This window comes from Colias croceus, chromosome 17, assembly GCF_905220415.1.
Source record: "Colias croceus chromosome 17, ilColCroc2.1".
NCBI lineage: Eukaryota > Metazoa > Arthropoda > Insecta > Lepidoptera > Pieridae > Colias > Colias croceus.
Genome location: NC_059553.1, coordinates 8542579 through 8566204, shown reverse-complemented (window position 1 = coordinate 8566204; position 23626 = coordinate 8542579). Strand labels below are relative to the sequence as shown.

Genomic DNA, 23626 nt, shown 5'->3' with positions numbered 1-23626 from the left:
AGTAAGGCGACGATTTTGGTCTTTGAATCTTGCCAAAGAATCTTCACTTCTGACACGTGTGCTCGCTCACACACGCTCTTTTTTATTTGAAGTTACATTTAAAGTTTCCCAAGTGCCATACTAAAATCAAAATCGTAAAATCTAACTAAAACATTGTTTGTCTATGTCATTACAATGAACAACGCAAATAATTATTGTCAACACAAATCACAACAATATAAAACAAATACAATACTGTGCAATTGTGATTCTTAATTCGTTTTGTAATTAATATAATATAGCACTTACTACTTTTATATCTTTGAAATAATCCTACAATGTTATAAATGCGAAAGTTTGTGAGGATGTGTGTGTGTGTGTGCAAATACTACTGAACCGATTACAATGAAATTAAGCACACATATAGAGGGTAACTTGGATTAACACATAGGATAGGTTTTATCCCGGAAATCCCACGGGAATGGGAACTATGCGGGTTTTTTCTTTAAAACGCGGACTAAACCGCGGGTGGAACGCTAGTTTATAATAATAAAGATTGGTTGAGCTGTTAATTGCTATCTTCATTGCAGATGGAAATGTTCTTTTTTTTCTATAATTCTAAAGCTCTGATGCCACTTGAAGTGGAAACCAATATTTTTATTGCAGATCATTCTAAATCGAATATATGTATTTTATAGAAATATTAGTTATCTAAATGATTAAAATTGTTAGGATTTATTTAGAAACTATTCGACCTATTTCATAAGTTATTTAAGACAGAGAGACGCTGTATTGTGTTTCTAAATTAGGTCAGATGATCTTTTTTTCAAATAAATACTTCTCGATTGAAAAGCTCACGTGTTTTAATTATTGAGAAGATTCTAAAGATATTTTTCATTTCGTTCGAACAATATGAGGGTTAGAGACCCCTTCTTCTGACTATAATTACAGGCCTTGCTTGACGAACTTTATACTGTGGCATTTATCTACCTATTTATTAAGTAATAAAAACGGGTGAATATTCAAGTTTAATTTTCAAAACGTAATATAAACAGACAGACTTAAATTCTTCAACAAATAAATGTGGCAAACGCAAGTAAAATTCTCAACCATTTCATGCAATTATAAACAACTATTATATTATGTTATTGTTTTAAAAAAATTCAGTCCTACACTTAAAATCTTAGCGGGAATTCTCGCAAAAAATAGCGAACATAACCACAGAGTAGGTATTCTAAAAATGCAGAGTAAAATATACTCGAGCACAATGGTTATAACGAGTTAACTTTCTCAAATAAATATTAGCAATGGTCACTGCGACGTTAAATGAAGACATAACTTCAAAACAACGGGACTCCGACCTTAAAACCTTAAATGCAATGTCTCTGGAACCGAGCCAAAGGTTATATAAAATATGCTGAGTGTAATTGTCTTTTCCTTTTAAATTTGCAGCGTTGATATATATTTGTTGGAAGCTATTAAAAGCGTAATAAAAGACCCCATGTTGTATCTATTTTTAAAGTTTGTAACTATTGTTAACAAGTATAATTTAAAAACCAGACTACAATGTTACCAGGGAATTCTATTTCTTAAACGAAAAAAATAATTGTCGTTAAATATGATCCAGTATAAATAATTTTGTACTGAACTTATATTATTAATAATTTATTTATATAATATATAAATAAATTGTACTGACCAGGATTTTTAATCGATCACCCCGGAGCTAAAGATTTTGTAGACTGCGAATTGCCTACTTCTCAATACAAACAGGAAAGGAAACTTAATTGGCAAAAACGTATATTTCTGAAAGACATCATGTCATTTCTTAAGAAATCATAAAAAACGCATCATCATTGCGCAATAACTCCAACCACTAAAGTACCCATTAAACCGTTATTCCACATTCTTTAAGTGCCACTACAAAACTGCGTCAATCAGAACTTCGTTATAGAATCAATGATATATACAATAATATAATAGAGTCTTCAAAAGTGACTAGAAAATGTTCTAATCTCCACGTGAACATCATCTGCAAAATGTCAAGGACTGTGGAGTGTAGAGATGCGGTTCAAGGCTGGGCTTTGTTTTAAAAAACATTGTGATGGACTAAACTTCGAAAGTGGGCTAATTTAAGTATCATTTTGAATTTATTATGAGGTATTAGGATGTTTTGTAATGATCCGGTTCAATTAGAGTAACGTGCGGGCTTCTTGTTTTATAAGATGGTATAAGAATTAATTGCTAATATTACGATGTATTCTTGTTTTATTTGCCTACAGTCTTGTCGAAATGTATGTAAGGCGTCTACTCAATTGCGATTAAACTACTAAATATACGTGGTTAAAATTTTATTGGTATCTGAGATCAAAGTGTACCTACATGTGAAGTTTAGGAAATCAGTAGAATTTACAATTTTAAGCGGAAAAAAGCAGTCAAGGTACTAAATAAATAATTATATATAATTCATTATAGATTATTCAATAATAATGTATAATTTGAAATGTAACAAATAATAGAATACATAATTAATTATGTCTAATAAGCTGAATGAATTCGTGTAGGTATACGCCATTGTAACAGTGTAATATAAATTAGTGTGAACACAGGTCATTAAGTTTTTGTAACATATAATGGTGTAAATAAATGATTTATTTATTTATTTATATTCGGTAGGTAGTATATAACTTCAACTTCTTTAATAATCTCTCTAGTGCAGAACGTAGAAGTTGTCACGATCTATAAAATAAAACGGAAAAATAGAATAGCAGAGACAGATATACTAAAATATACATAAGCGACGCTACGGGCGCAGCCTTGTATTGTTCATAGATTCTCTTTCCTTCCTTTGATTAAAATTGCAACGAGCTCTTTAAATATTTCCTTTGAAGAATATATGGATTAAAAGTTCCGTATAAAATCGGGATATTCACAATTTTAAAACCAATTTGCCGGTTGTTTTAACAGTTTAAACAAAAATGAAAATACTCTACATTCTAGTTATAAAAACTAAAGTTAAAACATAAATTTGGCTTGAGAGTATCGAAAAGTAATGCTAAAGAGCTGGAGGAGCGTAAGAATTATACAAATATCCTTATATTTATTTTGATATAAAAAAAAATAATCAAAAAATTATTAAAAAAGTTGCGCAAACTAGCGCCATTTACAAATACGTTACTATGAAATCTGTGTGCCTCATTTACTACGTCCGTGAAACGACCTCCACTTAATGGTTTATGAGCCCAATATAACAATTTAGCCATAAATATTGAAAATTTATATGATTCTTACTATGTTTCATCAACTACGAGTAGTTTTATACTTTAATGAAAATGTGAATGTTATGAGAAGCCTTTCTCGATTAATGGGCTATCTTATACTTACCGAAAGAATTTTTCATATCGGACCAGAAGTTTCTGAGATTAGCGAGTTCAAACAAACAAACTCTTCAGCTTTATAATATTATATTAATAACTAGCTGTTCCCCGCGGTTTCACCCGCATTGCTACGCTGCTGTTGGTTTTAGCGTGATGATATATAGCTCGATAAATGGGCTATCTAACACCGAAAGAATTTTTCAAATCGGATCAGTAGTTCCTGACATTAGCGCGTTCAAACAAAACCTTCAGCTTTATAATATTAAGTATAGATTACTGATAGCTATTAACTTTATCTAATTCAATACTCTATTATTCTCTATTTGCCACAGAATTCACGAAACCACACCAATACATTAAAACCATTACTACTGACCTGCTGTTCCCAGATAAACTACCACATAAATCCTGGCACACGTGTTTCGTTTTACCGCATTCACTCATAACTAAAATGGGGCTTATCGCAATCAGAATACAGAACAAAATCCCGTGACGCAATATCACAATATATTAGGGAAAATAAAATACACGAATCGAATGCAATTGTACAGTTTCGTGCAATGTAATAAAGTTTAATATCGCTTGGTTGTGATATAGTTCAATTGGTGTATTGTGCTAAGCGATTTTATAACCAATTATTATTCCTCCAAAATATATTTTATTATAATGAAGTCGTTATTTACAATAATTGCATCCGGGCGTGTTATTTGTTTACTACAAAAATATGTGGTGCGTGGCCCATTTCGTTGTATACGTACTATGTATGATGTATTTGTTATATTATGCTTAGGTACATTTGTGTGTTACTAAATTAATCATAAACTATTACGTTATGGATGTTTCTATTTTTCTGTTTAGTGTGTCAGCTTTTCCCCAGAAAAACAGAAGACGCGGGTTCGAATCCCCCCTCTTGATAAATGTTTTTATTATTATTAAAAAAAAAATATATTTATAAAACATTTGAATGCTATAAAACTAAAATATCGACTTATTCAAAATAAGTTATAAGGTTAACATAGAGAACTGTGAATAATTTAATTGAAGAGAATAAATAAAGCTTGCAAAAATAATGCTTGCCATTTGGAAGAGACTTACGTATAATATTAGCAATATCTTATTTAGTGTAACATACATTTACATATACATTTAATACAGGACAGGACTAAATACCTTAACTGATCTCCATGACAAGACATTGGCTGTGTTCCGCCGATATTCTGTAATCCCCTTTACATAAAGCTCTTACTGGTATGCTTTATATTATGATGATGTAACGTAAATACTGCGAAATCAACATAATATTATGTATTTGAACAACATTATACATGTAAATAACGCTTATAATATACAACTTTGAGGCAATTTTATGATTCTAATATTCGTTGTGTCGGGTAAGTCTGCAAATAGGGCTGTAATCAATTTTTCATACCCCTGAGTGAAAAGGAATTCAACTTATAAGATACTAGCTTTCCGCCCGCGGCTTCGCCCGCGTTTTCAAAGAAAAACCCGTATAGTTCCCGTTCCCGTGGGCTTTCCAGGATAAAATCAATCCTATGTGTTAATCCAAGTTACCCTCTATATGTGTGCTAAATTTCATTGTAATCGGTTCAGTAGTATTTGCGTGAAAGAGTAACAAACACACACACATCCTCACAAACTTTCACATTTATAATATTAGTAGGATTAGTAGGATGGATTAATTCATACAATTTCTCCTACCTTTTTTACCTAAAAACAACGAATCTTTAGTAAAGTTAGCCGTTATGTGCAAGAAAATCCATGCACCTTAACAAACTCACGTTCATATAAAAAGCAGTTAGATAAGAATATAATAAATATCTTCAAAAATAACACTAAAGCGATAACTTTACTAAAATATTAAAAAAATATCGATCGTGTAACCGTTTTATCACCTTCGTCCCTTTTCCCATTAACGGCCGTACATTTCCGGGCAGTAAGCAATTTCCCTTTTATTATTCAACTAGCGACCGTCCTGGCTTTACGTGTGTAGTTACACCCACTTAGGTATTTATGAAAAATATTGGAGATAAAATATCATAGAAGTGTTCTTATCTTACCTTAGTTTTAAAATTTTATGAAATCGCGTTATTTTCATCACAAGCGATCCGCCCCGGCTTTTCCCGTAATACTTAGTGTGTACTAACATAGCAGTAGTACTTACATTCAAATAGATACTTTCAACACTCAGGGATAATACGTGAATATCCAAAGGTGGAATAATTTTTGAAATTGGCCCACGGGTTTTTTTGTAGAAGTAGCTAAGCTATTATTAAGCTTAAGCAGTTCCTGATATTAGCGTCTACAAACAAACAAACTCTTTGCCTTTATATTATTAAGTCTATACTTATTCATATTATGCATCTATATGCATAACTAGCTTCTGCCCGCGACTCCGTCCGCGCGGAAAAATTAAGATTTATTTTTTTTCTTCGTATTTTTCCGGGATAAAAAGTATCCTATTTTATGCCCAGGATAATAAGGTATAATTATACCAAGTTTCATCGAAATCGAACCGTTAGTTTTTACGTGATACCTTCACATACAGACAGACAGACAGAAAGACAGACAGACAAAAATTTATTTAATCACATATTTGGGTTTGGTATCGATCCAGTAACACTATGTATGTATGTATAGTATGTATAGTATGCTATTTATTTTTTCAATGTTTTCAATGTACAGAATTGACCCTTCTACAGATTTATTATATGTATAGATATAGATATGAAATATTCGCTATGAAATGAAATCATCTGCATCAAAAAACCAGACGCTAAACGAAATTTCAATTTCGGTGTAAAGTCATAAACATCAAAGGCTGCATGTTTGTCAATCACGACGTACGCAATTACTGAGCTGATGTTTTTGTCATTTGAAAGGGAAATTCGTCCGGAAAGGGACGTACGTAGGTCTATAAAGGGAGACTAAATTGAAACAAAACCTAAACGAAGCAGGGAAAGTAATTAAAAACTTGATAACCTGCCTCTGAAAGCCTACACATAAACATAGTCAAAGCAACGAAAGGAGAGGAAAGAAAAATGTTCATTTAAAAATTGTTTCAATAATAAAAAAAATCTCATAACTTCTGCGTTCCTTTGAAGCCAGTATGAATAGTTTAACCGTTGTGATACAATTTTTATATCAAACGCTTCCTTCGCTTTTATAAACATACCGGAAAATATGCTCAATGTAGATAAAATACATTAAATAGGTAATAATTTAAAAGGTATTTTCTCAAGCTTTCAAAATTACTAAAAACTCTATCGTATTGAAAAATAGAGCAATTTAATATTGCTGGTAAGTAAGAATTAATTAAAAAAAAGACGTGTGGCACTCGGGCACTGCCGCGATAAAACTATTGCATATCATGCCTTCAAGCCACACCTCCGAGCCCGTCGGAGTGGGGAGCGTGAGGTTTTTTCGTTACGGAATCGATTCGGTCCCCGCGCTCAAGACCCGCTATAGAAGCTATGCAATAGCTTAAAAAAATACGTATTATTAATTAAATTCTTTCCAAAAAACGAAAGATGCTGTAAACAAACCATTTCAAAATAAAAAAAAACAAGCACAATGCCATATTCGAAATTTAAAATCAACCTGCCATTTCGAAATGATTAAAAAAAACGAACAATTTTCCACAAACTCTTCCAGACAATCTCTCCCCACGAATGCACTTTTATTTTTGTCTGCGCTTCGTCTGAGTGCGTCTGATGCATCTCGATCGATAATGCACTTTAATATTGCACCCCTTATTACCAGAGCATAAGGTTTAAATTCGCACATACTTTGCACAAACAAGATATGAGAGGTTAAACGAAATTCAACTCAAGCGAGTGGCGATAAAATTGATTTTTCATTGCATGCAGTCTATATCAATTGCTTTACCTATCTGTTTAAATATATTGTACTGAGTTTTACAAAGTTCGAATTAATCCGCCGTAAACCGGATTTCGTTAAAATTACGTCTGAAGGCTTTTTAGTGTACAAAAGTTAGTTTTTTGCTTACAGTGAAACTGAGAACGCTAATTCAAAGTCTACTTTTAATTACCAACATTTTGCTTTAAATTTATAATGTTCCAGAACATAACGTGGTGACGATTTATTTTAATAATATTAGAAAATTAATTAATTACTTAAGTACCTAAGTAATTAATTAATGTTTATCGAAACATAAGTATTACTTGATATTACTTTGATAAAACTAAACTTTTACATTGATAATGTACTCAGATGAACATAATAATATACAAATAAAAATGTGTGCTTGTACTAGTGTACCTTCTTTATGACCTTATTTTTCAAAAAATAATTTACTATATGCAACTTTACAGAAATACGTCGAATCACGCGTGGTAGAGATAAAAAAAGATGGCGCTTAACGGTAAAATGTCCCGCGTATCGAAAAAATGTTACACTAAATTTTTTTCCAACCCCGATAAAGAAGTTTCACTTCAAAAATTTAATAAAAATCGAAAGAGTTTTCACAAATCCATAAATCAATCATAATAACGACCTATTAGTTTAAAATACTTGCACAATATTTAATAGAACAAAACCATGGAGGGTTGTCGCGTAAAAACCACAGGACAGTTCTTTGGCATATTATGATTATAATGTACATATAAGTTATAACACATATAATGTATTTTGTAAAATTAAATTGTAAAACTGACATGATTAAAAAGAGCAACTATGGAGTTTCTTGCCGATTCTTCTCCGTAGATACTGCTTTCCGAATCGGTGGTACCTAAATGTTAAAATATGTAATGACGTTTCAAAAGTGCTTCTAAAAGAAGTCTAATTGAATAAATAAATGTTTGAGTTTGAGTTTGAAAAGTGTATTAGTACATAACCTACGTCTTTGAGAATAGGTACTTAAATTTTCCGTCTCTCAAGTTAATATTTAAGATTCGTATACGACTCGCATAAGTCAAATAAAGCATTGATGACAGGCATTCAGTGTAACCGAAGCGATCGTAAAAGCCGTATTTTTGATATAAATCAAGAAAAGTGGAGCAGAAAAAATGCCTATTCACGATTGCCAATAGAACTGTGTCCTATTTTCGTTATATACAAGCTGAGGTTTTGTGAATAGTTCACAAGTTCAGAAATGTTTTCATTTATTGATAGATGTTACAATACGTTTTTATTTTTTCACGGGACTCGGGGTTCTGGCCCGAATTGGGTTAGAAGAAAATAGCGACTTTCTTTTAGAAGTATATATTTTATTTAAACGTAGCACATAAAGGGTTAGGTACAAGCAACATATTATATACGTATTTTGGTATTTGATTATACACCTATAAACCTTAAAACCAATAACGAAAGCGGATATAATACACGTAATAATTGAAAGATCTAATAATAATTACACACACAAACACACTTCACTAAAATTAGGTAATGCAACGGCACGAGGATTTGATTTAGAGTAATAATTAAATTATAGGTACTTAAGTAACAAAACTACTAATATATCAGCAACTTTAGAAATCAAATTTAACATTATTTACTGAAGCCTTGACCAAACATACTACTATATGAACATGACACGAATTACGATAAAGTCGTGCAAAATCGTCTAAGAGCTCCAGCATTATTCTATAGGGCATAGAGAAAGTCTTAAATCTTTCTCCAAAGTCGAACTTTGAGAAACCAAAATGCCAATAGCATGACCTAATGTACCAAACGATCCCTCCAGGCACCTTCTGATATTCATCCACGCACAAACCTTGGCCCAAATGTGGGGTCAACAAAATGCCACGGAACCGACCTCGCGTGATAAGGCGCTAGTTTTCCCTAATTTTAAACAAATATAACTATTAATCTTTGTTGTGAGCTAATTAACGATTCGTTTACCTATTAGAGCTCGATTGTATGGCGAATAGAAATGTTTTAAAAGGTGTTTTAATAGAGTATGACATTGTTACTAGGAAGTTACAATGGCATACTCTTTTATTCTATTGTTAATAGGAATAAATACAGGAAGTCTTTTTACTGAAATCATTAATTATATATCTAGTCACTTGTATTTTTAAAATAAAAACAAATTAATTTTTATTCAAAACGCACGTGTCAGAAGTTAAATTTATTTGGCCAGATTCAAAGCTAGGTACTAAATTCGTCGGTTTACTCCATGACGAAACAGTATTGCTTTTTAATTTTTTAATTTTACTCTCAACGCGCCTAAATAAATTTCATTTAAATTATTCTTATTTTATACGTTCTTTCTTGTTTTTCTTGCAAAATGTAATAGTAAAACTATAATTCCAGGCTGCCGCTACCATGGCTCCTATACGGTCTGATCTACGGGGAGCCAGTCCAGGTGAACTCGAAAGGTATGGTCTGCAGCATCGTGCTGCTGTTCGCGATGTTACTCTTCGTGATCCTCAGTATCGCCTGCTTCAGGTGGAAGATGAACAAGGGACTCGGCTTCACGATGTTCCTGCTGTACTTCGTCTTCGTCGCCGTCAGTTTGGGCCTCGAATACGGCTACCTACATTGTCCAAGCGAATAGGACCGTTCCAGAAACAAGCGTACTTATGACGTAGTGGATAGAATAATACTTGTTTTGTATTTTAGACGTTTTACTGTTTTACCACAAATTTAGACACGGTTTAACTTTAAACGCGGGTTCTCTTTAATCTGGTTTTGTCGTATTTCACATAGGGCCGATTTTTCAATCCTTGGTTAAAATGTATCCGTCTAATAAAGTATTACACGAACATATTAAAATGTCACCTGTAAACTGTCAAATACAGACAATTCGAATACATTTTTGAAATGGTAGTTTAATACGTTATTCGACGAATAAGTTTTAGCCAAGGATTGAAAAATCAGCCCATATACAACTATTAAAGTGACAGATCCCTGGTTTAAAGTTAGACTGTGTTTATATTGTTTTGTGGTAAGACCAATAGTGTTTTGTCCATGTTTTGCGGATTAATAGATCAAACTCCATCATAACGATCGTTAGTATGTATTTTGCGATCGAATTTGCGATATTTTGCCAGATATGTTTGCGCATTCATTGTTATTTTAGATTGACAATATCGAGTTATGAAGCGATATTGTTTTCTTCCAATATACAAATTGTTTAAATAAAAAAAATACTTAAGGCGATACGGTATGGTTTACGATTAAAATGTTATAGTGAGATCGTTGATTTTAATAGTTAAACCAAACAAAAGTAGGTTTAACCCATAGATATGTTATTGAACGTTTTATTGTATTGATTTAGGCTTAATATGGTACAAGAAGCGCCTTTATACATAGGTATTAAAGACAAAATTTCGTCAAATTGTTATGTACATATTATTTTTAGTGTAAAATAATTTAAAATTTGAATTAAAATGCTCAACGAGATTCATGAACTAAAATAGATTTTATAGAACGTTGATTATTTGCTGAATCATTTGAAAGTGAACGTTTTTAATGTAAAGTTTAATAATAGTGGATATCCGGATAATTTAGTGTAGAATATAAAATAGTTTGTGCTTTACGATGTGTTAGCTTTAAAATTACGTTCAAATGAGAATAATATTTACAAAATTAATTGTTGGTTTGAGTTTATTTTTGTAAAATTTTGTACTGATACGTAAAGAAAATTTGTTGAATTTTAATAAAAATGTATTTTATTAGAGATATGCACTGAATTTTAATTACTAAGCACGTGGGTTGTTTTCTTGTAGCTATATATATCTAGTTTTTCTTCTCTTTCACATTTAATTGGATTTTTTATTGCGTATGCACAAAATTTGTGTAAATAAAGTATACAGGCGGGGAAATAGAACGCATTGGAATTATCATGCATATATCGAAACATTAAACTAATAATACGTCAAATAATGTGCCTCGTATAATATATTAAACACAACACATGTAGTGTTCATACGCCCTGGTTTTAAACACGGTTTATTCTAAAAGGTTGTCTTCTTGCACTGAGACTATGTTTATTTGCGTTAAAATGGGATCATTAGCGGAAAGCTAATTTAGTAAACGAATTTTTGAAAAAGCAAACAGTATGATAATACCTGCCTATATATAGTGGGAAATTAAATGTATTTCTTGCTTTTTTAAACGTTCGTTATAAAGCTTTCGTAGCTGTGAAAAAGTGATCCCTTATCGCTAGTCAGTGATTAAACGTCTGAGCTGTTAAACATGGTTTAAACCGTCCGTAGGTTTCACTAACCCATTCCTAAATCACTGTCTGTTTGTAGAGAAACTGATTCCATTTGAATACCTCAATTCGGTCCAAGGAATTCACTATTATCACTTATTAGAAATATGTGTTTTTTTAGGTTGACCAATTACGAAAATTTAATTTTAATATTAAATCTTTATAGATTTTATCTATTATCTAAATATATCATTATATAGTAAGTTTTTATGTTGGAACATTTTAGGTTTCATAGCTTCATTATTTTAAACAGTCGTTTATTTTTAGCAGATTGTTGAATTGACCCATAAGTGTACCTATGTAAATATTGAACTATTCGTAAAAAGTAACATATTTTACTCATGAAATGTATGCTTTTTAAAGATTAAATATATAGGTAGTAACTTATTGCCTAGTTTCATATGTCTTAAGGATAAAAGTGAAATACTTGTTGATCCCAGTTCCCGACTTGAGGCGTTTAACTGAAATCCAATTGTTGAATCCCATAATATTACCCGCCTATTTGACATAGCAATAAATAGTCTAGATAAGTTAGTAATCGTATTGTTTAGCTTTAACAAAAAGTTTATATAACATGCCACGCCATTGTAATAATTTCAAAAGTATGAATGCGCACAATTGTTCAAAATCTACTCGCAAAACATTCATATTTTTCTTTGTTATATAGTATTGGCAAATTTAATTCTAAAAAAATATATAATATTATGGTCCATATTGGTCTATATTTAAATCCTTTCTTAGCGGATGCCTACGTCCTAACATCTACCTGCATGCCAAATTTCAGCCCGATACGTCCAGTGGTTTGGGCTGTGCGTTGATAGATCACTATATCAGTCACCTTTGAGTTTTATACATATAGATAGATGTATGGCCCCGCTTAATTTCTAAAAAAGAGATGTAAGTCAATGGAAGATTGAAAATAAAAAAAAATTGTGAAATTTGTGTGAATATATTACAAACTTTATTTTCTCAATGCAAAATAACAGTAATAATTGGATTGGATTGTATTAAAAAAAAATCAGTGTGGCCCAGGAAAATTGCTGAAAGCCCTGTTTGAACTTTAATATTATTTTGCCAATACTATAACATTTTATCAAACGACGATTATAATTTTTGGAATAGGGAGTAACATAACATATCTGTAGGTACCAGACAATGAAATTCAATGATATTCTGTGATAAGAATATGTGCTTAAGAGAAATACTTCAAGTAAGAATTGGAGGCTCGTTTTTCACACGATAGGTAAGGTTGGATTAATATAGCCTTCTGTAGTTCGCCTAGCAGTGCCACGAGGTCGATCGGGTATCAGACGATGTAATGTACAAACATACGAAACACCATGTGCGACCTACACGTGGCCATTCTATTTCTATTTATTATTCTAAGATTTGAATAACTTTTTCTCTCCAATAAAGATTTCTTAATACGTTGATATATTAACAACTTAGAGTGACGTAGAGTGCTATATATTGTTAACTGATATTATGTATTACTATGGAAAGCACCAATTACAACGTGTGTATGCCTATTTATATCGACACGGCTCCGTAAGCTACAATCTTAATATATTAGCGGATTCTATCTATCTCTTATATCTATAACTATCGATTAGAAACTGTAAAATAAATATCCTTCCATTACGTTATTTCTAGTTAACTTTATAAGATCGAGTATCGGTTTCTATATCATATCACAGCGTCACTTGTACTGTGCGCTGTCCTTAGCTACGTCATGGAATCAGAACTCATTCGACTCATAGCACGGGCAGAGCTAGTTGCCTTCGTATCTCAGGTTTGTTACGACTAGAATCTTTACAATTTAAAGTACAGTATATATTAGCCATTTGATACCTTTAACGAATACAAATTAACCCTTATGACTTCTCCGTAGTGTAAGATTAGGCTTAAAGCTAAATTTAATCTTAAAATGTTACCTACCTTACAGAAATTGAGGTACAATATTGATATTCGAGTAGAATTGTTACTAGAGTGATGATTTTTATATAAAATTGTGAACGAGACGCGGTTTATGAATTGTGACGAGTCGTTCCATTTTCTACGACACAAATGACAAACACCAATAACTTAGTTGACCTTTGTATCGCTTTGTTCATATCATAGTCCCCTTTTTAACTCGAAAGCTTTAAGGTGTCGAAGAAAATGAACGGAGTAGATTTTTCTCTGAGCTGATGCATCTCGATTCGAGTTTTTAATGTTAATTTTATGAAGATCTACAGATAGGTACATTTTTCGTAGCGTATAGCGTAGAGGTTGCATCTAATCTAATGTTTTAATATTTCATTCTATTATGGCTGTACTCGATTCATTTTATCATCACAACTTGCAAAAATATGTCATAATTTAATCGTTGATAGAATAGGAAATATATTTTTCAGTAGTTTACATTTAATTTGTAATTTTTCATACGTATCTTTGTTTAGAATTTATGGAATAGAGTAGATGGTTACTATATCATCGATTATACAAATCATAATCTTTATTAATAAGAAGAATTGACCAATTTTATTATAATAGCGTTTATAATACAACTCACAAGGATTCACTGTAGTTTGTATATGTTTAGGTGAAAAGTTTTACAAACAATATAGGTTCATTAATAGTTGATTTCTGAGGTTTTTATATCAATGCTTTATCATTATTATATAATTCCGAAAGTGCACTTTAAAAACCACTGAATCAAGTGGTTCTTTTTAAGCTTAGATGTCTATTGATTCCGAAATTAAATCCAATAATATTTTGTTTAGAGTTGACTGGCCGGTTGGCTTGGTTGGTAGTGACCCTGCCTTTCAAGCCACTGGTCGTGGGTTCGATTCCCACCCGGGGAAAATATTTGTATGATGAACATAGATGTTTGCTCTGTGTCTGGGTGATAATTATCTACATAAGTATCTATTTATAATTATATATGTATGTTTATCAGCCATCTGGTTTCCATAACACAAGCGAAAGCTTAGTATGGGATCAGATCGTGTCGTGTGCCGAAATATTTATTTATTTATTATTTACACTGTTTCATGTTTGATGTATTCATTTAAATCGTTCGAGTAGTATAGTCTTTGTTGATGTCTCTGTGAACATTACAACTATAGTCATAATTTAATTGTCTATATACCTCAGAAATCCCTCATTAATACAGTATTATATACACATATATCTTCATTCTACTTCGAACATTTCTTGTCTTATAAAAATATCTTCGATATGAAGTTTCGAATGCAATTTTAATGATAAAATGATCGTAGCCATTAGTATTTTTGCTAGACTTTCTGCAGTTTGGTTACATGTTTACATCTAACCGCAGATCTCGGTATCGAGATGACAGCGTAGATCGTATAGTGATATTAATTAAGTAAAAAAAACTAAAAATGTTATTGATTTTAAACGTAGTTAAGATTGACATGTTGTAACAGAATATTTCGGGTGGCTCTCGATGGTTTCAATATTTTCACAGCATTGTTACAGTATTATTTTAGCTAATTATTCAATATTATTACGAATGTAGTGAGCTCTTTGTTTCGGTTAAATAGATGTGATTGCAATAAGTGCGTTAATTGTCTGAAAGTACAAATTATGCCAAGATGACAAGGGTTATGGATGCAAAGCCAAGTCAATCGCAAACGAATAATTTAGACATAAGATTATTTGGCTTTTCATCCATAAAAATGCGGTTGTTACCCTGATTAAATATTTTATTGATTGTTGAATATTGTAATCGTTTGTCATCCAATTTAAACCCGTTGTTTTTAATTAGAATTTTGAAATTATTTACTTAATGTACGCAAAGAGCATTGGGTCGAGCGTCGGGCGTCGACGGTATTATGAAAAATTACAATAAAAATAATAAAATAGTAAACTGTATTTTTATTTCTTCCCTCAATAAGAACTGCTTTTTGTTAATATTTGAAGTGTAATTTATGGAAATAATAAGGAATAAAAGGAGTTGATGATGTAGAGAAATATTACGTATAGAATAAAACCATCAATAGGTACTAAACACTGAATCGATTTAGCTTTTTAGTATTTTAGCTACTCCACAGAACAGTAAAAAGTGCATGTGACAACAAAATAATCTAGTTTTCTAGTTACCTATATAGCCTAATCTATAACGATAATACTTGTATTGAAGTGGAATCTATACCAATATTTAATTCAATATTAAAAACTCGAAATAAAACGCTGTGACAAAAACTCTGTTATCGATTTTTTGCAAATTATCTATGCAGATCCTGGCATAGTATAAGTCTTATATAAGTTACTAAGTTGTTAACCGGTAATAATACCAATTACTAAGGGCTGATTTTTCAATCCTTGGTTAAAACTTATTCATCGAATAACGTATTAAACTACAATTTCAAAAATGTATTGTAATTGTCCGTATTTGACAGTTTACAGGTGACATTTTAAAATGTTCGTGTAATATTTTATTGGACGGATAAATTTTAACCAAGGATTGAAAAATCGGCCCTAATTATACTTATTTAGTAATTAGGATCTCCAGAAACAAGATAATACTAATAAGATAATTTTAAGTTAGAAGAACTTTATAACGTATTGATTCTTGATGGTCCTATTTATAATAGAGATTATAAAACAAAACACTGATAATGACGTGTGGATAACGATCGTAATCGTGTTTTATATAAAAATTAAATAAAAATAATAATAAAAGTCACAGATTATATCAACTTTGAACCAATTAATTAGGAATTGAAATAAAACACAGTGATCTAAATAAAATATTTTAATATATCATAGGTACATAATGTGAGAAATAAACATTCAAGTTACAGGTTTAAATATATCGCTACTTAAAATGGAGCGGACTGCGGAATATATTATAATAAATAAGAGATTTTATATCTCTTTATACAATAAAATTCTAGACGCAAACATTTAGGTTTTAAATATTAAAATATAGGTACTGTAACAAATTCCAAATACACATGTTTGTATTAGTTAAATATATTTTTTCTTAAATAAAAAACATTTAAAATAAAAATATCATCCCAATCTCAATCAACAAAGACTTCCTAAAACACATTATTTTTTATATTTTTTAACTATACAATATTGCTGTATTTTTTATTACTTAAAAATGCATCACCTGAATATTTTAATGCTAGGTAATTATATTTCTTTTTATATTATTTTACACTCCAATTTTTACCAAAACGTTTTTAAATATTTAGACATATCATTCTACTTATCAACCATGTTCCCTTTTCTTCCACCAGGAATTATTTTAGTAAAAATAAAAAATATATAATAGGAATCATATCGAATGCGTCCAATATGAATAGAATTTAAATAATCTAACACCCTTTACTATATTTACATTTATCATATTCACGTATAAAATACTTCCTTCATAAAGCTATTTTTAATTACTGAAAACTTGCATTACATAACTACATAGATATAAAACTAGGCAATATAAAATATCGATAATATGTAATGGTGTATTTACACCGTGTTCGTAATTCGCTTCGACACTATGCACACACAATGTATTCGTAGACAAAACATTCGTATACGAGTGTCGTAGCGCATTACTCTTCACACATTCGTGTTCCCTTTTATTACTTCCGAAACCATGAATATGCGAATGACAGAACGATGTTATTATTTATAGCGATTGCCCTGTTATTCGTCACTATTCGAACGAATGTGTAAAATGCACCAGTACATAAAAAGCAGTATAAAATAATAGCTATAACATTTAGAATATAAACCCTATTTGAAGTCTTTCAAACACACCTTTCAAATCCCGCATTACAATCATTCATTTAGTCTGCAATTCTCAATATTCTGCTTTTCGCTAACGCTCTGCAATGTGGCTTAATAAGATGTTTGATTCTAGCCTCGTTTACATTTCATTCTCAAGAATATGATTCAGGTCATTACTCAAAAGCTAAACAAGACCATTTCAAAGAGGCTAGACTTCAATTAAACGGTTGGTGAAGGTACAGATATATTAAGATAACTTAGCAGCGACACATCCAAAACATTCTAAACCATTTACTACCAATACCACAGATAAAAAACCAACTCGAATACAGTCTGTTATGAGTTATTAATACAAAGTGACGCGGAGTCTCGTTCTACAAAAGAGTAGGAATGCAAGCAGGGCAGCTATCGCAGCACCGGCGAGGAGGGTGTCATCTCTTCGAGTGCCACTGGCTTTTTCGACTACGTTACTCTGTAATAAAATATGACTTTGTTAGCAGATAATTATAAGAATACATTCGTTTACCCCGGATTCAAAAAAATTTTTCTCTTTGTTAAGATTCACAAAAACTACTTGATCGATTTTTTTGACTAACACAACAACATTTTTACCGAATATCACATGCTTTCATTTTAAGCTTCTATCGCGGGCCTTGAGCGCGGGGACCGAATCCAGAAATTCCGTAACGAAAAAAACCTCACGCTCCCCACTCCGACGGGCGGAGGTGTGGCTTGAAGGCAGCATGCAATAGCTTTACCGCAGCAGTCCCCGAGTGCAACACGTCGTTTTTTTATCTTGAGAGTATCTCTATAGTGGTCCCGGATGAATTCCCGAAACCCCACCGCTGCAAGTGATTTGAAGTACACAGTGGAATCTAATAAGCAGACGATTGCTTTCATTGTAAGCGTCGTCGTCATAGTGAACTTAACCCAGGGATTTTTTCCAGCTTTAGCCTTGTGTACCTATGCACACAGCTCGCTAGTGACAAAAGTATACACCACACACACCCAGCCGCCGTGCCGTATCGCCCACGGCGTCGCGCACTGTGCCACGTGTCGCGCCGCCCAGTCCGCTGCGCGACACCAGCCGCCCACGCGCACCGCTCGTGCACAAACTTCACAAAGGAACGCGAGGATCACTAGCGCTCTCTGCTCGAGGTGCACACACGCCTGGAATGTTAGAAATATTGTATATAAGTTGATTTTTAGGGTTTCGTGGGAGGGTAAAACGGGACTACTGTGACTTACAACGAAGTCGCGAATCATGATTTTTTTTTATTTTGAACAAATATACTATAAACCTCTTTCGATCAGACTGCATTCTTTTTAACATAATAGAATGAATATATACGTGTACTTACATGGCACAATTCCTGCATAATATCTTCAAAGGCCACCTCATCCAGACTCAGCAAGGGTATGTGTTCAGCTCTGGCTGCCAGTCTGGCCCACGCTTTTGTTTCCCTAAACCGTTTGGCCGCCTTTTCTAACGCGCGCCAATCTCGCCAGTACATCCACCAGCCTCTGTTAAATAATTACTATTATTAGAATAATTGAATTTGAGTTTGAGTTTGAATACTTTAGGTTCTGCTGAAGATTTTTGTAGTGCTGTTTGGATTGGTACCAAGTGTGAAAAAAATATTTTTGTATTATTTTATCACTAGAGTTACCTACATTATTAACAGTTGAACTAAGTGAATAAATGAATACGCACAGATCTTCGACTTTTATTTAATGAATACATCCTTCGTCTAACATTAGCAACACAGTCCTATCCTTTAACATATTTATATGCCCAGTACCAGTCATATTTTTGTCAAGAACGATATTAGTGTTAGCATTGCAGGAATAGTAGTAGTAGTGAAGTCCCATGTCCCTAATGGGGTAAGGGGCAGATGCATTATACATCTGTTTCACTGATCGATTTTCTTTAGGGACAAGTAGGTGATCAACCTTCTGTGTATTGCAGGAATGATAGTTAGAATTGAATTCATTTGTACAACCTTATTTCCTAATTAAATCCACACAAATAGACAAACTCAAAACTAGCCTATACGACGTTACAAGCCTAGATTGCACAAACGGTTAAAATAATTAGCAAAATGACTGTATCCACACTTCACATCACCTGATAAAACAATGAAGATCATCGCATGAGTACCATGGCCTAGAACCAAAAATACACGTTTTAAATGTGGCTAGAATTAAAAGACTATATTATAAACAAACACATTACCCTCAGCCAGCAATCATATGCGGCATATAACAAAATATAGCTAGAGAGTCAACTATCAATGCCTATTTACATATGATTTTATCAGTCATGCTGACAAAATGTACATGTTATAATGGCTTAACATGAACCAATTTTATAGACAAAGGTAAAAAAGCTAAACTAGACACGTATTCTTATCGAATAGAGTACCTAATTATGGCTCAGCAAGTAATTATCACGTTCACGACGCTATTACACTATTACCTTTTATCCTAGTACCTTTTAAAGCGGTCGTAAAAAGAGCCAAGTAAAAAAATGTACCTACCTCTGATCAGGATTAGCAGGGACCAGCAAACACGGCGGAGGCCGTATGTCCTCTAGCCTCAAATGCTGCAATAGCATTGCTCTGAACAGCCTCACTCCTTTTTCCTCCTCCTCCCCTTCGAGGTAGGGACCTCTCCAGTGACCCTGGCAGTCATCCTGGCGTTCCTCGTCAAGGGATACTTGGCGGAGCAGCGGTGCTCTGGGTGCCTCGTAGTCATCTAACGGTTCTATACTGCATGCTGGAAAGTTAAATGATTTGTTGTAAAGCATTTGAATGCTGATAACTAAAAATTAAATAAATAGTCATGTCAAAGTTACTTCAACTGGTTACAAAGTGTGTTGTGGTAGGTACTACTTCCTTGGCTCTTATAAGAAATACTTGGCCATACTTGGCCACACTCGAATAATCTTGTCAATAATTTTTTTATTAATTTTATCACTACATAGTATAAAACAAAGTCGCTTTCTCTGTCCCTATGTCCCTTTGTATGCCTAAATCTTTAAACTACGCAACGGATTTTGATGCGGCTTTTTTAATAGATAGAGTGATTTAAGAAGAAGGTTTTAGTATATAATTTATTAGGTTTTAGACCAAGCGAAGCCGCGGGCGATAAGCTAGTAATGAATATCGTTAACAAAAAAATCTAATAACATGGGTAATCTGATGGGTACAAAGTATTTTTAGTTTCGATGTTTTACGTAAAACTCAAATAAATATTTTAAATAATAGGTAATTGTTATCTTTTATCTCGCTTTATTTCCTTTTTCTTTCACCTTTGTTTCTATTATAATAATAATCGATATATAAAATATTACGTGTTATTATACACGATAATAATCGATATATACATGCGTGCGTGTTAATATTCTAACAAATACGTTTTAACTTTTAATAGATCCAAGAGGATCCAAGCGAAGCCACTAACTTTTTAATTAACTTATCGCGTGAAACAGCCACTATTATCAGGGTTTTATTCATTCTATATATAGTATCTTTCGATTTTGAAGCCATACGACAAACGCCTAAAATATGTTATGTAGAAAGTATGAAAAATATTGATATTTTTTCAGAAAGTTTAACAAAAAACAGATTAGAATTTTGTAAAGCACTCCATAATTATCATCTTCAAATTACTATAGCACGAAGTTTCAATAATACGAAAGTAATAAATCTTGTAAGCAATTTTGAAATTACATTTAAAAACTCTGCTTTCAGCTAGTTGTTACATACCAACTAATAGACAGATCTTAAAATATGTGCTCTTATATATTTTTAGAGCTGAACAATCGAGTCGAACACATAATAATATACGTGAAATATGAAATGTTGCGAGCTACACTTTTCGAATATTTTGGCAATGAAAATGGAAGAAAACAATGAAAATTCAATAATAAATGTTATTATTATCAGATAATATCATTGGCTAATACATATTTATACTGGTATCTTACGTGCAATGTTCAATTGTTTTGTTTAAATTCAAAATTTAAAATGTTTCTTTAGTTCTACAAATTTTCAAACAAATAATGGATATGTTTTTGGTTAGCAAACAAAATGGTCCTTCGCGATCTGATTTCAAAATTAAATTACCAATTAATCTCTTATTCAACTACTGAACTATTCACCATAACATAACATAACCTGATGCGTACACATAACGCTAACCACAAAGAAACCACTAGACCGAACACTTCATAAAATTGATTTATATAACACTATTCACGTTAAAACTGGTCAAGAAGAACATACCTGGAGACCTCGCGAACGGTGGAGTAAAATTCATAGTACCAAACTGGAGATACCTTCCACACGTCTGTGACAACTAAACACGAGTGACCTTGGCTGATGTGCCATGTTCCGTCCCTGACATAGTTCCTGGCGCATGCGCGGTACAGCCAGTTCAAGATATGAAGAAATTAGTACATTATTGATATGATGTTACATCTTGTAACATGGATATATGGAATATGACGTATACTTGAAGCCTGTGTAAGTTCCCTCCATAAAGCAGTTAGGGTAACCAATTGAAGCTCCAAGAAGCTCCTGTGCTATTGAGATATTATATACTATCTTCCGCCCGCGACTCCGTCCGCGCGGAAAAATTAAGAAAAATTAAGATTTTTTCTACCTATTTTTCCGGGATAAAAAGTATCCTATTTTATGCCCAGGATAATAAAGTATAATTATACCAAGTTTCATCCAAATCGAACTGTTAGTTTTCACGTGATGCCTGAACATACAGACAGACAGACAAAAATTTTTTAATCACATATTTGGGCTTGGTATCGTTTCAGTAACACCCTCTGCTATTTATTTTTTCAATATTTTCAATGTACAGAATTGACCCTTCTACAGATTTATTATATGTATATAGATTACTAGCCGTGATCCGCGGTTTTACCCCCTGTACTTCGCTTCTGTTGGTCTTAATTTAGCATATAGCCTTTCTCGATAAATGGGCTGTCTAACACCGAAAGAATTTTTCAAATCGAACCAGTAGTTCCCGAGACTAGCGCGTTTAAACAAACAAACAAACTTTTCAGCTTTATAATTTTACTATAGATATAATAATGAAAGGATAGTGTATTATCAAAACTTGGCCATTCTATATAGTTGTAAGTGTTACAATAATAATTGAACCGGCACTTAAGGGCTATAAAATGCTAAGGGTCACATAATAATATCTTTAAATACGTATAAATTTATAAAGAATAGAAAAAATTCGATCACGAGGCGGGACTTGAACCCGCATCCTTCGCGCCATTCCGGGGCGGATGCCTAACCAACTCAGCCACTCGTGACCCGCCTGAGCAATCGAATCTTTTCTATCCTTTCAGTTTTTATGTGTCTTAAGGGACACACCGCGCGCCATCTATTGAGATGATTTAACAACCATTTCAACCAATATGAAGCACTTTTCAGTGAATACAATATTGTAACGATGGAACACGACCTTTTCTTGAATTTATATTTTTTTTTGGTTTTTATGGCATTCAAATGCTTTATAAATATAAATTTATAAAGAATAGAAAAAATTCGATCACGAGGCGGGGCTTGAACCCGCATCCTTCGCGCCATTCCGGGGCGGATGCCTAACCAACTCAGCCACTCGTGACCCGCCTGAGCAATCGAATCTTTTCTATCCTTTCAGTTTTTATGTGTCTTAAGGGACACACCGCGCGCCATCTATTGAGATGATTTAACAACCATTTCAACCAATATGAAGCACTTTTCAGTGAATACAATATTGTAACGATGGAACACGACCTTTTCTTGAATTTATATTTTTTTTTGGTTTTTATGGCATTCAAATGCTTTATAAATATAAATTTATAAAGAATAGAAAAAATTCGATCACGAGGCGGGACTTGAAGAAAAGGTCGTGTTCCATCGTTACAATATTGTATTCACTGAAAAGTGCTTCATATTGGTTGAAATGGTTGTTAAATCATCTCAATAGATGGCGCGCGGTGTGTCCCTTAAGACACATAAAAACTGAAAGGATAGAAAAGATTCGATTGCTCAGGCGGGTCACGAGTGGCTGAGTTGGTTAGGCATCCGCCCCGGAATGGCGCGAAGGATGCGGGTTCAAGTCCCGCCTCGTGATCGAATTTTTTCTATTCTTTATAAATTTATATTTATAAAGCATTTGAATGCCATAAAAACCAAAAAAAAATATAAATTCAAGAAAAGGTCGTGTTCCATCGTTACAATATTGTATTCACTGAAAAGTGCTTCATATTGGTTGAAATGGTTGTTAAATCATCTCAATAGATGGCGCG

The 23626-nt window shown here is 32.6% G+C and overlaps 2 protein-coding genes across 5 annotated transcripts in view; one reads left to right on the top strand and one right to left on the bottom strand.

Annotated features, from left to right (window-relative positions):
- Nucleotides 1-10113, top strand: part of LOC123699387 (sodium/potassium/calcium exchanger Nckx30C) — a 73250-nt gene extending 63137 nt beyond the window's left edge. For all 3 annotated transcript variants that reach the window (XM_045646332.1, XM_045646331.1, XM_045646330.1), the window contains one exon: nt 9651-10113. In XM_045646332.1, the coding sequence (XP_045502288.1) occupies nt 9651-9894 (244 nt within the window). In that variant the 3' untranslated portion in view covers nt 9895-10113. The remainder of the gene's footprint in view (nt 1-9650) is intronic.
- Nucleotides 10114-17415: 7302 nt separating this feature from the next.
- LOC123699397 lies at nt 17416-21874 on the bottom strand. Of its 2 annotated transcripts, XM_045646344.1 has the most exons (6): nt 21594-21874; nt 19845-20082; nt 19433-19471; nt 18666-18828; nt 18313-18474; nt 17416-17776 (listed from the first exon to the last, which is right to left on the bottom strand). In XM_045646344.1, the coding sequence occupies exons 1-6, from the start codon at nt 21625-21627 to the stop codon at nt 17651-17653; spliced, it is 762 nt and encodes a 253-aa protein (XP_045502300.1). In that variant the 5' UTR covers nt 21628-21874; the 3' UTR covers nt 17416-17650. The 2 variants fall into 2 exon arrangements, with proteins under 2 accessions (XP_045502300.1, XP_045502301.1); XM_045646345.1 differs by lacking the exon at nt 19433-19471.
- Between the last annotated feature and the right edge of the window lie 1752 nt (nt 21875-23626).

Excerpts from the sequence above, each read along its gene's own strand:
- LOC123699397 (XM_045646344.1), bottom strand. The coding sequence starts at position 21,627 with ATGAATTTTACTCCACCGTTCGCGAGGTCTCCAG. Across the intron at positions 19,472-19,844 it reads CCTGCTAATCCTGATCAGAG|GCCATGGTACTCATGCGATG; the intron begins GTAGGTACATTT and ends TTTTGGTTCTAG. Across the intron at positions 17,777-18,312 it reads CGATACGGCACGGCGGCTGG|AGTAACGTAGTCGAAAAAGC; the intron begins GTGTGTGTGGTG and ends ATTTTATTACAG.